Below are 15,816 nucleotides of genomic sequence, written 5' to 3'. Positions count from 1 at the left end.
AAGGCTTTGATGTAAACGCACCTTTAGGGATTACTATAAAGAAAAAAAAAAAAAAGAAGGGGTGTTTCTTGACATATTTGTGCGTCGGGTGTTTGGTCCATTGCTCAGATGCTGGACAAAGAATTTCTTTATAATACATAAAACATTTATAATAAAAAAGAAAATTAAACTCTTTTTTTTTTTTTTAGAAACTTTTTCTTTAGAAAAATATTTAAATATTATATTTTGTAGTATTGATTTTATAAATATTATTGGAGTATTTTATAGTTGATATTGTTATTTATAAATATTAGTGTTTTAATTGTCAACAAATAATTTATTTGTGTTTTTTTTTTTACAAGTAAAAATGAGCATCAGTGATTAATTATTGTTGAATGAAAATAAATATGAAAAATTATTTAATTTAAATCTGTTTTAATAACAAGTATTAATCTATTTTTGTTGGAAAAATTTCGAGTGTTTCGAAACGTCAATTTGACAAGTAATATATTTTTTTTTCTAATCCGAAATATCATGACCATGTCGGCGGCAGATACAACAGTAATTTTTGCAAAGCTTGAAGCAGTCAAGGATATAAGGTATACTCCAGTAAAATTAAAATAATTTTATCCAATTTTACTTGATGAAAAACACAAAGAAAAAATTAATAAATTGACTCTTTTTTTTTTATTTTATTTTGTTGGATTATATTCTGAAAATAGTAGTTGTCATTTGTCACCATCTGCTAGATATTTCCCTTTTTTTTTTTTCCATAAATTTAAATTACTTATATTTTTATCTCACTAAAAATAACATTTTATATTCTATTGATTTATTTTTTTCCCCTTTTCTTTTGTTATATATATTTTTTATATTTTAATTTACAGATCAAAAACAGTTCAACTTGAAAAAATGAAATCAAGAATTGTTCAAGAAGTTGAACAAACTGAACAAGAAGATAAATGTTTAATGGAATATAAACAAGAAATGGAATTATTAATGCAAGAAAAAATGGCACATGTTGAAGAATTACGTCAAATTCATGCTGATATTAATGCGGTATGAATAAATAAACAAATTAAAATTTCATAGAAATTTATTAATTGTTAAAAATTAATAATTTTACAGATGGAATCAGTTATAAAACAAGCTGAAGAAGCAAGAAATCGTGCTCGTGATCATGCAAAATTAATTCATAATAATGAATATCAACCATTGAAGCATGATATTGATCGTATGCGTAGAGAATATTTGGGTCTTGAAAGATTACCTGAACTTTATGAAACTGAGACTGATTTAATAGCACCAGAGTATGTTATAATAAATTTTAAAAAACAAACATTCAATTGTTTGTATTTATCAATTAATGTATATCATTTTTTTTTTAGTTATTTTGATCGTCCAATGCAAAAAGCTGAATGGCGAGTTGAAGTACGTGGTGAAGATTTAATGCAACCACTTGGTATGCATGGACATCCTGGTCATTCTGGTAATTCAACACCATTTTTAGCACCACAACCAATACAAGGACCAAGTAAACCAGAACAAAGACCACTTCCACCAGCTACTGGACCACCAGCTCCAACATTCAGGTACCACTGGTATAACAAAAATTTTTTATTCATTATATTTATCTATTTTTATATATCACATCTGCTTAATGAGGTTTTATTATAGTTTAAATCTTTGAAATTATATTTAATTGTCGGTGTTATTGATAGATCAATAACAAAAAAAATATCATAGCTCTTTGTTGCAGCTTAAATAGAATTTTTAACTTGTTGGATTAATTGTTGGTTTTACTAATTGTTTAGTCGTTTTGTTTTGTTTTTTTTTTTTCATATAATAATAACCTCAGATACAGCAGATACAACAATCGATTACTATTATCTAATTTTTTTCGATTTTAATATTTTTTTTTTAGGCAACAACCACCACCAATGAAATCATGCTTATCTTGTCATCAACAGATTCACAGAAATGCACCAATATGTCCACTGTGTAAAGCAAAATCACGTTCACGTAATCCAAAAAAACCAAAGAAAAAGGACTAATTTAAATCATATATTTTTCATTTACAAATAATTTTTTTTATTAATTAACTAATATATTTAAAAATATAATTAAAATTGCCATAAAAATATAATTTCAATCGTATTTAAAAAATATGATAAAAAAAACATTTTATTTAAATTAGATAAATTTTTTTTCTTTTATTTTAATTAAATAGTTACGTCAAGTATTACGTCCAATAAAAATTATATTAATACGATTAAATTAAACTTGAAAAATGGGCGATCTTGAAATAGCAAAAAAAAAAAAAAAATCGCCAAGAAAATCAGCAATCGAAATTAACCTTCCATAATTATAGTTTTGTTTTCTTTTTTAATTTTATAAAAATTTTCTAAAAAATAAAACAAAAACATTATTAATATATACTTAATCTCTAGATCTCTACTCAATCTCTCAAGGTACTAAGTAATTAGCGATAATAATCAAATTATATGTAAACTTTATAATAAAAAAAAAAAATAAAAAAAATAACTTTGTAGTTATAAAAACCATCGAAAAATGAGAATAAATTTTTTTTAATTTAAATATAAACTAGGTATAATAAAAAAAAATAAATTATAAACTTGACTTTTTAATAAATTCTTTTTGTTTTTTTCAAGTTGTCAAAAAGTTTTGTTAATACATTGAATGGTTTGTTAATTTTTAAAAAAGGTATCACGCGATGCAACCGTAACATACGTAACAAGAAATTGGGGTAAGTTTAAATCTTGTAACAAAAAAAAAAAAAAAACTTGAAGTGAAAAATAAAATTAAGAGTTACAATATCACGTGTTATATTTATGTTTAAAAATAATTATCCAATTTTTGTTGCAGGTAAAATTAATAACATGAAAAAAATAATTAAACAATTTTAAAATTTTTTTAAAAATAAGGTCAAGGACGTTCTTATCAAATAAGTGATGATTATCCTAATTTTTATTCATTCGATTTAAAAATAAATATATAAATAAATAAAAAAAAAAAACGAAATACCGTGTCGTGATGAAAGATTGTCGTCTTGATTCGTCGAAAAGTTTATTACGATATATTTATAATATAGATATACATGTTGTTCATTTAACCGATAATAATACACCTACGTTGAACGAAAAAAAAAAAAATTAAATATATAAAAAAAAACTAGGTATACAAATAATAAAAGAAAAAAATAAACTAAAACGTTTCGACTAAACGGCAAAGCACTAAGAGAGTGCCAGTTTGTCGTTGGCGTTTGTCCCGATCAGATCGTTATTTAAAAAAAAAAAAAAAATGTTTATTTATTATTTATCATTATTTTTTTTTAATTCAATTTATTGTCTATCTTTGTCCATGATATTTTAAGAAATACAATTTAAATTGAAATATAAAAAGAAGTAAGGGGGATGAACTGGATTGGGTGATTTTTAAAATACGCAAGCGCAATTTTTGCACAAAATACACAAAAAATCATCACATTTCCCGCCTTGGATTATATTGTTAGTTGCAAAACTTGGTGAACAGAAGAAGCCACTCTAATTTTATTTTTTTTTTTATTGCTAGTATTTAAATCTACTGATGAGAAAATAAAATTTTTTCAATTTATTTATATTTTATTTGGAAATTTGTTATGCAAGTTGATATCAATGATTATTATTTGTTTTTATGATGATTTTTTTTTGTTTAATTTAAACTGACTAATGAGTTGTGAGAGGAGTTTATTATGATTGTTAAATAGACGTGTGTGGTAATGAACAATTGTTAGACAAGATGTAAAAAAGTGTCGAAACAAGTTTATCATCAAAGTGGCATTATTCATTGAACAGAAAAAAAAAGATATTCATCAAAATTATTTATTAAATATTGGTTGATTTTTTAGCATATAAATTCATCAATGTTCAATCAGAAAGTTTAAAAATGAAAAAAAAATATCAATTAAAGTCTGGAGGTGTTAAACAACCAGGACATCATCCATAAAATCAAACGTGAGTTGAATAAAAATATTGAAATTTACAAACCCCTGAATCTTTTTTTTTTTTTTCTATCAAAGTAACAAATTTTTTTTATTTTTTAAAAATTAATTACACACTAAATTCAATATTCAATTTTTTTTTTTTTTTTTAATTTAATCAATAAGTCAAATGAAAAATGTAAAAAGAAAAAAAAAAAATTTTATATATAAAATCTGCATCTCGGTAAAATTAAAAAAAAAAAAAAAAATGGTATTATTGAATTTATTGAAAAATTATTGATGCAATGAATTTAAAACAAAAGAATTTTTTTAATAAATAAATTAAATACAAAAAAAAAAAAAAAGAGAAAAAAAATTTAGTAAAATATATATGACATTCTTTAGACACATTGATTGCTAAAATTCAATTGAAGATAATTTTGATTTTCAGCCAAAAAATGTCATATAAACAATAAAAATTTAAATAATTTGTCATAATATAAATTTATATTTAAATAATAAATAGAAAAAGTATTATTTTTGTTTGTTTTTTATGATTAATATCTAATAATAATATCAAATAGAAATTTAAATTTATTTTATGAAATTTTTCTTTGATTTTTTATTTAGTTATTTTGTTATTATGTTAAACCACTGTGTTTAATAGCATCATTATCATCATCGGCTGACAGTCATGGCGATGGTGTTTATTTTAACATGCCCCTGGGTATATGGATATTAAATGATTTTGGCTGTTTGCCCAAGCTTTAACTTGATGGTCCATTCATGTCTATAGAAATCTTGAAATTTCAATAATCGATTTCTCTTCATTTTCATGTCAATTTAATTTATATAATATCTAAATATATACCACAGCTAACAACAATTGAACACCATTAAAAAATTGATAATTAAAAATTTTTTAATTATTATTATTTAAATAAACTCAATAATTCTAAATGCATATTTAAAAATTTCTATTTCTTTTGACCTCTATTTTATCTTTTTATTTTTTTACTAACAAATATCTTTTTTTTTTTTCTCTATTCATTCATGAATATATTTTTTTATATTTTTCTATTCTTATTTAAATTTTATATATATATTTTTTATATAATATTTCATTATTTTTAGTCTTTTTTATTAAATGGAAAAAACATATAGTTCAATAAACTGTTATTGAAAAAAATTCTCAATATTTTTTCAATACAGGAAATGAGATTTTAAATTAAATATATTTTATTACCGGATATTATATATTAGAATATTCTGATATTTATTTATTTATTATAAATTGAATTACATAAAAATAGAAAAAAATATTAATTAATATTAAAAAAATCAATATTTATTAATTTATTTACAAAATAAAAGGAGAAGAACATTTACATTTTATTTATCATCTATATGCCATTAATTAAAATCCAATTATTTTTTGATTTTTATAAAATTGCAAGTAAATTCACAAGGGAAATATAATACAAAGCGAATAAAATGAAAAACAAAGAAATACTATATTGAAGTAGATAATAATAATATAAATTTTTATAGAAAAATAAAAGTAATAATAAAAAAAAAAAAAAAAAAAATATCATCGATTTGGTTTTCATGATCAGTGAGTTTGTTGCCAAATATTCACTTTTATAAATGGAATATAAAATAGATAATATAAAAAAAAAAATAATAATAAAATTGTGAATATCAAAAGGATATTTAGAAGAAAAAAAAATAAATATCAGTAATAATAAAAGAATGAAATAAAAATTTTAAAAAACTAAAATATATATTGTTTGTTTGTTCGTGTTTTTGTGTCAAAACTTTTGTATCATTTGCATATATTGTTGAATGTGATACAGTAGAATGAATGACTTGTACTAAAATTAAAATTTTTAAAAAACAAGTAAAATATAAAATAGCTTATTTTATAATATATTTTAATAAATTTTTCATTGTTTAAATAATAAACAAAAGACGTGTGTTTTTGATATTATAATAAATTTAGTTTTAAAAATAATAAAAATAATTTAGTTAATTATAAATTAAATTAATTAATAAATAAACAAGTATGTATTATTTAATTTTTAAAACAATGAAAAATTTACGTTAAAAGTTATTAATTAATAATTTTATAAATTATTTGCAGAGAGATAGTATGCTTTTTTAAAAAAAAGAAAGTAAAAATTATATTTTTTTTTTTTAAATGGCATCAGTGAAAATCTAACTAAAGTTGGTTACACTTGAGAAACCAGAGTCAAGAGAAGTTGGGTAATTACTATACACTTGTCGGTTGTGAAATTTAATATACATATGTATTAAATTTTACATTGTGTATTTTATATTGTATTATTATTTCAAGTAAATTTAATATACAAGTTTAGTCATAAATTTTATTATTATAATAATTAATTGATAATCAAATTAATTTGATTTTATTTTTTTATTTATTTTTAAGGCTAAAAAAATAATCAATTTTTACGTAAGTTCATTTAAGACTAAATTTAACAACAATGTAATTTGTCATTCAAATAATTCCATTCAATGTCCAACAAAACAATAATATTCTTCTTCACGTTTTCAAACATGTGATTAATAATTTTCCTTTATTTATTTTTTAAATTAATTAACAATTTTATTTTTATAATTACTTGAAATTATTAAAAATTGATAATTAATAATTTTATAAACACTAGAGTGTTTTTTTTTTTTAAATAGAATATATATCAAAGAAAAAAAAATAAATAAAAATTCAATTTTATAAATCTAGTACTTGAATATTTTCAAGTATCATTTAAAAAAAGCTTTAAAACTGAAATATCATTTTATTTTCGAATTTCTATGTTTCAAGAAAAAAATATATATATTTAAAACAGACAAGCAAAAATTTAGCCTTTAGAGGTATATACTTATCTATTTACCTATCTATCTAGTTTCATGTTGTAGGGCATGTATACATTCATTTATATATACCATCAAGTAAATGGTTACATAGTTGTATCTTGTATTGCAAACTGAGCCGCACCCATCACGTGAATCCTTCAACCCCCTTCTGATGTTCCCTTATGTACCCCGATGTCCTCAACTTTACAACAAAAAATACAACAATCTCTTTCGTTTTTTTTTTTTTTTTTATTTATTTTTTTTTTGTCTATTCTTTAATATACGCTTCAACAATTTTCAATTCTATTTTTAACCACACACACAAATACTTGTTGTACATTTTCAATGTACTTTTTATTTATTTTTTTTTTCAGTGAGCTTGTACCACAGTGATTGTGATGGTATCGATATTTTTTTTTTTTTAAATTCACTCAGTCAATTGCTTATATACGCACACTCAAACAAATAAATTTTTTTTTTTTAGTTATTTATTTAATGTATGTATTAATTTAACCAACAGGTGTTGAAAATAATTAATTAATATTTTATAAAATTCAATAATAGATATTTGTTTGTTCTGTAAAGGATCTAAAGAAACAACACAAACAAGTCTAAGTAATTATTTTTAAATTATTGTTAATTAATTACTGTTTGGCAAAATAAAATTTATAAAAACAAATTTTACAAGTCAAGTAGAATAGTGACTGTTCTTGATGAAACATTGTTCTTGTTTATTTTTTTTTTTTGTCTTTCAAGTAACAAGTATTTTAATTAATTAAAATTTCTTTACTATTATTTAGCATCTATTTATCATTGTTTTTTTTTTTCTTAGTTGTCATTCAAGTTTGATATTGTTTTTATGATTTTTATTAAAACTAATTTATCATATATGTTAATGAACATTGAACAAATGTGCGCATATAAACTTTGATAATTATTGATGCTTATAATTAATTTTAAATTGATTGAAACATAATAGAAATCAAACATGTATTTGAAGTAATTATTGTATCTATTTTGATGATTCATTGATTAATTAATTTTTCATTTATAAAGTGTTATTTGATTTCACTCAAACAATTTTATCAATGAAATTTTAAATACAATTTAATCAATTATGAATGAATAATTTAAAAAATCAAGTAAACAAGTAAATACATTTTAAAATAATCAAATAAATAAATATTTTTTTTTCTTGTTTAGAAAAAAATTAGAAATACAAATTAATTAATTAAAAAAATTTTATTTATCAATTTAAATATAAAATTATCAATATTTATTTATTGATTTTTTTGAAAATATAAAAGTACAAGAAATTCAAGGGATGCTAATATTAAATTGCAAAAAAATAAAAAATGTTATCCACTGCATCTGGTTGTCATTATACAATGATTTTTTTCTTACTAGTCGTATTGCAATTTACGCCAAGTCTCATTGATATTCAGTGAGGGTAGTTTTTTGCCACTATTACTTTTTTATATTTTTTTAACTTTTTTTTTTTTACTTTTGGCACTTTTACCCTTCTACTTTATTTAACCCCACCAGTTTTTCTACTTTATTTATTTCTATCTCTATCTTGTTTTAAACTCTTTTTTTCTATTTTTTTACTTTCATAGGATCAACTGTGAATATATCTTTCTACTTGTTTCAATCGTTTTAGAAAAAAAAGAAAATTTGTTTTTATATATTTTTTTTTTTTATTTATAGAGGAAAGTATTTACAAACAAAATTCGTGATTATTACCCAAGCTTGGTCATTATCTAAATAAACATTTTTTTTTTAAATCCTCAAGTCTATTTACTCTATTTTTAATTATTTTCTTTATAACTTTTTTATTTTTTATCTCTAAAAATTCATTTTTTTTTTTTACTCTATTTTTTATTTTTCATGATTTATTTATTCATAATTATTTTAGTTATATATACTAAAAGCTATAGAGATTTGTTATTTATTCATTTAAAAAAATTGAATATTTTTTTAACAACTTGCACATAGTTATATCAATGACAGAAAAATATATTTATACTAAAAAAATAAAAGCAGTAATTTTATTATTTTTCTTTGTTATAAAATAATTTGCCTGACAAGATAATATAGCTATCAATATATTTAAAAATATGAAAAATAAATAAACTCAATTGACATTATTATTATTATGCAAGTAAGCGTGACAGTGGATCGTCTGGAGGGCTATAGATCCGTATCATATTGAGAAAATCTTGACCTACGTGACACCTGTATTTTATTTTTGACATTGTATTTAAACAATGATTTTTTATTTTTTTTGACATTGTAAATTTTCCATTTTATTGTATAAAATTGCAATGAAAATAATAATAACAGCAGTCTTGACATTTAAAAAATAAAAAAAAAAAAAAAAAACACTGAGCACTTCATTTTTCTATGTACTCAATTCAAAAGCTTTTTTTTTTATATTATTTCAACTAAACTCTACACTTAATTATATTTTTTTATTAAATATTAATTTTTAATTATAATTAAAAATATATTTTTATTAATTTTAAATTAATTAATAATTATATATTATTTTATATTTGAAGAAATAATTTTATATAAAGTGTTAGTTGTTGATGCTTATGATTTGGGGTTAAAAAAAAAAATGTTTAATAACTTAAGAGAGAGAGAGAAAGAAAGAGAGTAAATGAGAGAGAAAAAGGGCAAGTGGATCATGAAAAGGTTGACTTACTTTAATAAGGAATCTCTAGTTATCTCAACATTTAGTATGGATGAAAGGTTGGCTGATAAAGGTTTTTGAAAACGATGAAAAAAGGGGGTTGGGGATGGTAGACTAATAGGTATATGAATTTTCTAAAGGGGCAGGTGGATGGGTAAAGAGACAGAGGGAAAGGAAAATGAGAAGAGTTGGGATGAATTTTAGTATATAGATATATCAACAGAATAGAAGGCGTTGCGCTCGCGATATTCGTTTTGGAGACAAGTGGGCCAAGCATTGAAATCTGCTACGTCATCAACTTATAATAGTGAAAAGGATGTATGTATATATAGAATGATATTTATATGTATATATATATAGATGTCTTGAAAATTGAGGGTACTTAACACGCAAGTTTGCAAGGCACCAGAGACGTTAGAAGGCCATTTTATAAGCTATTAATTTTCCACCACTTTTATATATATTACAATCTCACATCCCATTCTCAAAATCATGTCCTTGAACAAATATATAGTTCAAGTTTAATACTGATGATTAAAATCAAAATCAATATCAACATTTGCATAGTTTTAAAAAATTCAATTTACAAAAAAATAAGTGAAAAAAAAAAAAATGATTTTATTATTTAAATAATCAAAGAATAAATGAAAATTGAATTTTTTAAATTCAATTTGTAGTTAAATTAATCATTAAATTTTGATGATTCAATTTAACTAAATTTAAAAAAAAAATATATTCAATTATTAAAGAAATTTTTCTTTTTTTTTAAAAAAAAATTTTAAATTAAATTTATTTAATTGAAAAATATATTTTAAATAAATTATTTAAATTATTTATACGAAAAATAAAAATATTGACAAACGTCTAGTTTAAATAAATTATGTATTTTAAATTTTTTCGCGCGCAAAATAAAACAAAAAAATTTTGAGTAACGGTCATTGCCATTTTTTTTTTCAGTGTGTGTGTTGTATGTGGAGGAGAAAAAAGGACGCTCCAGTTTATCGTCATGTTTTTGTTAATTTTAGAACAATTTATAAGTGTTAATAAATTATAAAAATATAAACATTTGATAGTTTAAACAATGAAGATTACAATTGCGTATAAATTTTTTAAAATCAAAGTGAATTAGTTGTTTAATTTAAGCTGGTGCATTTGTGTTGAATGTGGATACATGGATGTAACCTGCGAAATATTTTTCTTCATGTATGTATTATTATTTCTATTATTATTATTAATCTTGACATATTAATTTCATTATCTTATAATTAATTACTATAATCAAAAATAATTATCAAGTTTATTTGATTGATTAATCTTTTTTTTAATTGATTTTTTTTCGTTGCAAAAATTTCTAAAATGTATGTAAACACACACACATACATACACATTAGAGCATTCGTAATTATTATTATTTTTTGGAGTAAAATAAAAAAAGCATTACGTAGTGCTTTTAAAATTTTTAGCTGATGATTAAAAAATTGTAGGTAACTATTAAGATAATTATTTTTTTTAATTCTAAATTTTTCAATTAACGGTAAATCCCTTTTCTATTTTTTTTTTTTGATAAATTATAATCAAATGCTTTGAATAGAAATATTTTCTACAAAATAAATATAATAGTAATTATTGAAAAATAAAACTAAACAGTTGAACAAGTTAATAAATAAATTGAAAATATTTTTTAGATCAATTTTGTCATAAAAAAATTGATTTAGCCATGATAGTTATGGCTAAATCAATTTTATGATTTTGTTAATAATATAAGCAATGATTTCATATAAATATTAACACAATAATTGTAAGTAAAAATAATAATAAATGCAAAAAAACTATAATATGAATAAATTGAAATGAATTTACTTTTATTTAAAATTTAAAATATTATTATTGTAAAATCGATATTCAAGTTATATTGCGGTTGAATAGAATTATAGAAAAAAATTGTTGCATATGTCAAAGTACATGTATGGATAAAAGCAATGTGAATCCTTATACCAACCCTTATTTTATACAGCCTCGTTGTAACTTTACGATCTCGAAGATGAGAAAATTCACGAAGCGCATATTACCTGTGTGCTTGACTATACATAACCCATGCATATAAAAATATATCAGCAAAAAAAAAAAAAAATAATAAAAAGGCTATATATACAAAATATATATGTTTTTTTTAAAAAAAAGTTGAGTAAAAGAGAAAATAAGTGAGACGAACAATCAAAAAGATAAAAAAAATAAAATCTTGTCCTTCGGCTTCTTCTTTTCTTATTCGAAGCCTCAAGCAACACACCATTTACTCAGAGTTATGTACTCACAAAAAAAAAATCGACCTCTCTTTTTATCTTTTCTTCAATTCCCTCCCATCATATCCCTCATATTTATTTTCTTTTACATTGCATCACCGCATCGCTTCATTTCTTCTTACTCATTCATATAAAATCGTCTTTTTTTTTTTTTTGCTTTTAAAAGTCTCAAAAGACCGTAGGATAAAGCTAAACTACTAGATACGAGTAGAGAGAAAAAAAGAATATCTCCAAGGAAAATACAGGGAATATAAAAAAATGGAAGATAATAAAGGAAAAAGAAATTATAACTTGAAAGAAAAAAAAAAAATAGAAATATAGTTAAAGAGAAAAAATGATTAAAACACAAAAAAAAAAAAAAAGTTTGAAAAAAAATTGGGACATAGAGATATAAAGTTGGGGGTGTATATGGTATTGTTCCCCGTGGGATTTTTCAATCAAATATATATTGGTAGAACAGTAGCTGATGGGAGGAATAAAAGGGGTGGTATGAAGTGAAAATATTTTTCGCGCTCAGTTGAATCAATGTATCGTCACCATGATGAATATCATTGATTGTTGTACTGATAAAAAAAAAAAAAAAAAAAACAATTGTACGCGTGGCACAATTGCATATTCATCGAGTTTTTAAACGATAAAAAAAAAAATATAAATTAAAATACAGATACCTATATGCTGCAGCATATGACAAAATAAAAAAATGTCAAATCAATAAAATGGGAATATTACTTCTTTTTTTTTTTTACCTTTATTTTTTTTTTTTTAAAGGTATGATGATGATTTATGAGAAATAATTTTAATTAATTTTTTGAGTCTTTTTTGTGTTTATATTAAAAAAATTTAAATAAATTAAAATGCTATGTTAATTAAATAATTTTTATAATTGAATAAAATTATCATGTATTATTAATTAGTAAAAAAATTATTGTTTAATATTAAAAAAAAATTTAATTTAATTTATACAAATATTTCTATGATTTATTAATGAAATTTTATTAAATATTAAATCATAATTTGATCCTAAACACACAGACAAATTTCAAATCAATGAAAAATAAATTTAAAAAATATAAAAATACTTTTCAATTAAATTATCTGTATACACAAATATTTCTACAAATTAATAGTCAACATGAATATTCGCTGAATGTCTTTTACACCCTCTATCTCTTTTCCTCTCTCATCAAATTTAAATACCCCATCAATGCTGGTAATCACTTATCCAAGTATATCCAAATCAACCCCGAAAATAAGCCCCAAAGAAACAAATTAAAAATACATCAAAATATAATTATAAATATACCCAGTATATATCCATCAAATAGATCAACTTAATATCAACAGTTAATAATAATAACATCAAGCATTAAACTTGAAATATATTTCTCATCTTCATCAACACTCATAAACACAAATAATAATCTTCAAAATTATCATCATCATGATGATTAAATTTCTCCATTAAATAAACAATATATTATTACTATTTAAAATATATTTATCAACTTATAAAACAAAAAATAATGATAATGATTATTGAGTTGTTAGCTAGATAAATATATAAAATTGTGTCAAAGTAACTTGGACTTTGTTTATACGGTCAAACAAATACATTTGGCTTGATTCTATTTATATATATGTATATAAATATATTAGACAAGGGTCAAAGGAAAAAAAGAGAAAGAGAATAAGGTAATTTAATGTTGTGAATAAAAGAGAGAAAAGGAAATAATGGGTTTTGGTCGATTGGCCTAGTCTACTAGCCAGTGATAAATCTCAGTGTAGATTGTCGACAAGAGAAGGAAATTGGAGATCGTGATATTGAGTCTTATCTAACTTACAATACACATACATTAATGCATTTATATATACTATTGATTTGACATATACATATGTATTTTAGTTTAATTCTTGACTATTTGTTGAATTTTTTTTTTTTTTTATTTAAAAATGTTTATTTTATTATTTTTATTTGTTTGAGACAATTGAGAAAGACTTGTATACAAATGGGGCTTAAATTTATCTATGTTTATGTATGTAGACATATATGTAGTAACTATATATCTTGTAGATATTGTGCTTTGGTGTCTTCCTGGAATTTGTACAATTCAAGATCTTCAATTTAGTCACGATTTCAGTAAATGTCATTCCTCTGTGTCAACTATTTCTCTCACTCATATCTTGTATTAAAACTAGAAAACTTTTACTTGCATCAAGATTCTATCTAGCATCAATAACTATGTTACTATATTTTTAATACAAGCCACATAGTTTTTTTTTTTATTTTAGTAACTCCTTTAACTCTCTTTTTTTCTTTGAAAAATTCTTTTTATATTTGATTTTCTTTGTTAGAAATATCTTGTGCATTACGATTTTTATAAAATATATATATATTTTGGAAAATATATTTGTGAAGAATATAAATGCATTTTTATGTTGATGTATTATGGATAACAAATCTGAGAAAAATTTTTTTCCATTTACTATTTTTTTTTTTATGCTAAATATGATTGAAAATAAATATATGAAAATAAAATTTATTTATTATTTTACAATGGTAATTTTGATAAGAAGATTTTGAAATATTATTTTTTTATTTATTTTTTATATAAATATATATATTTGATTTATTGATAGAAAAAAAAAAAAAAAATTATTAATTAATTCTCTAGGGATTATTGTTGTTTAAAATATAATTTATGATAATATATGGGTTTGTTGGTAATTAGTTTTTGGCTTGGTGTTGTTTGAAGCTTTTCATATTTTCACATAAAATTTTTATGATATTAAGTTGCTGATATTTATTCGTGACTTTGTTTTAATAATAGTTTTAAAGCTTTTTTTTTTTTAATACATATTAATTATAATAGTTAAAAGTTTTATATTGGTTAACAAATAGCATCGATTTTATTATTAATGACATGTACGTTTTAAATTCGTTATGAATATCAAAATCGTGTTTAAATTCGTTAAATAATTATTCATGTTAAATAAATTAAAAATTAATAAAAAAATAGTTTGTAAAATTTATTTATATTATTTATTTTATTAATAATAATATTTAAAATAAATCATTGATTTTTTTTGTCAATAAAAAATGTGTAACAGCTTATGTCTGACTATTTTTTGGCATAACTACTTGTTATACAAAGTCAGCAAATTATTACCCAGTATATTAACATTTGATTAAAAATAAAAATAATACTATTCATTTAAATTTTTTAGAGTAAATTAACACGTTAATTTGAATTATTTAAAAATAAAATTTCTAAAATATATAGTTAACTTTATAATAAATGAAAATATATTTAAATAAAGTTTTAAAAATTTGATTTTCATTTCTTTTTAAAAAGTTAAATTATAGTAAAAATAAAATAATTTTTAAATAAAAATCAAAAGTTGTTAATTAACATTGGATGAGAGATATCTGAGATAAAGTTTTTTCAACTTAAATTATGACTTTTTTTTATGATACATAAAAGAAAATAATATAAAAAAATTGAATTATATATTATTTTTAATTAAAAAAAAAATTATTTAAATAATAATTCAACAGTAGAAAGATTGCCAGAGATGATGAAACTCAATTTAAATTACATCGTAATTAATAATGTGATTCAGGGACATTTATTTTTTTTTTTTTTCATTTTCTTTCATCGTTTGTGTCTTTTATACACCATGTATTTTTTTTTTTTTTTGTTTCATTTTCTTGATTGCATGTAGTTGTGCTACTCGAATAATAGATCACTCAACGAATTTCTTGAAATTTAGGCCAAACGAATTATTTCTATTCAACAAAATGTAAAACCGAATTGAAACACTCTGTGGTTTTTTGAGCTTCAAGAACAATACAAAGATTTTACTCGCAATTTTCAAACAATATTTAACGAGTGTGTGAATTTTTACATATGTTGTATATTCAATTGTTTTTTTTTCATCAAAAAAAAAAAATCAATGAAAAATAAAATTCTATGGTTTTAAATTCA

General features: G+C 21.2%; 2 protein-coding genes across 4 annotated transcripts in view; both read left to right on the top strand.

Moving 5' to 3' along the window:
- Positions 1-58: 58 nt before the first annotated feature.
- Positions 59-2,609, top strand: LOC122854414 (zinc finger C4H2 domain-containing protein). Of its 2 annotated transcripts, none has more exons than XM_044155044.1 (5): positions 59-578; positions 867-1,038; positions 1,108-1,289; positions 1,368-1,580; positions 1,904-2,609. In XM_044155044.1, the coding sequence occupies exons 1-5, from the start codon at positions 514-516 to the stop codon at positions 2,031-2,033; spliced, it is 762 nt and encodes a 253-aa protein (XP_044010979.1). In that variant the 5' UTR covers positions 59-513; the 3' UTR covers positions 2,034-2,609. The 2 variants fall into 2 exon arrangements, with proteins under 2 accessions (XP_044010979.1, XP_044010980.1); XM_044155045.1 differs by having other exon boundaries at positions 354-578; positions 1,368-1,571; positions 1,904-2,110.
- Positions 2,610-3,263: 654 nt separating this feature from the next.
- Positions 3,264-15,816, top strand: part of LOC122854407 (octopamine receptor Oamb-like) — a 31,737-nt gene continuing 19,184 nt past the window's right edge. Inside the window, exon 1 of one of the 2 annotated variants that reach the window (XM_044155034.1) lies at positions 3,264-3,992. The gene's annotated coding sequence lies outside the window, so the exon portion shown is untranslated. Of the gene's footprint in view, positions 3,993-10,509; positions 10,734-15,816 lie in introns of those variants that run through there. The other variant, XM_044155035.1, reaches the window with a different exon arrangement.

This window comes from Aphidius gifuensis, linkage group LG4, assembly GCF_014905175.1.
Source record: "Aphidius gifuensis isolate YNYX2018 linkage group LG4, ASM1490517v1, whole genome shotgun sequence".
Taxonomy (NCBI): Eukaryota; Metazoa; Arthropoda; class Insecta; order Hymenoptera; family Braconidae; genus Aphidius; species Aphidius gifuensis.
This window is presented reverse-complemented; position numbering and strand designations above follow the sequence as displayed.

Coding starts and splice junctions, on each gene's coding strand:
- LOC122854414 (XM_044155044.1), top strand. CDS start 514: ATGACCATGTCGGCGGCAGATACAACAGTAATTTTTGCAAAGCTTGAA. Junction 1,039..1,107: donor TTCATGCTGATATTAATGCG/GTATGAATAAAT, acceptor ATAATTTTACAG/ATGGAATCAGTTATAAAACA. Junction 1,581..1,903: donor CCAACATTCAGGTACCACTG/GTATAACAAAAA, acceptor TTTTTTTTTTAG/GCAACAACCACCACCAATGA.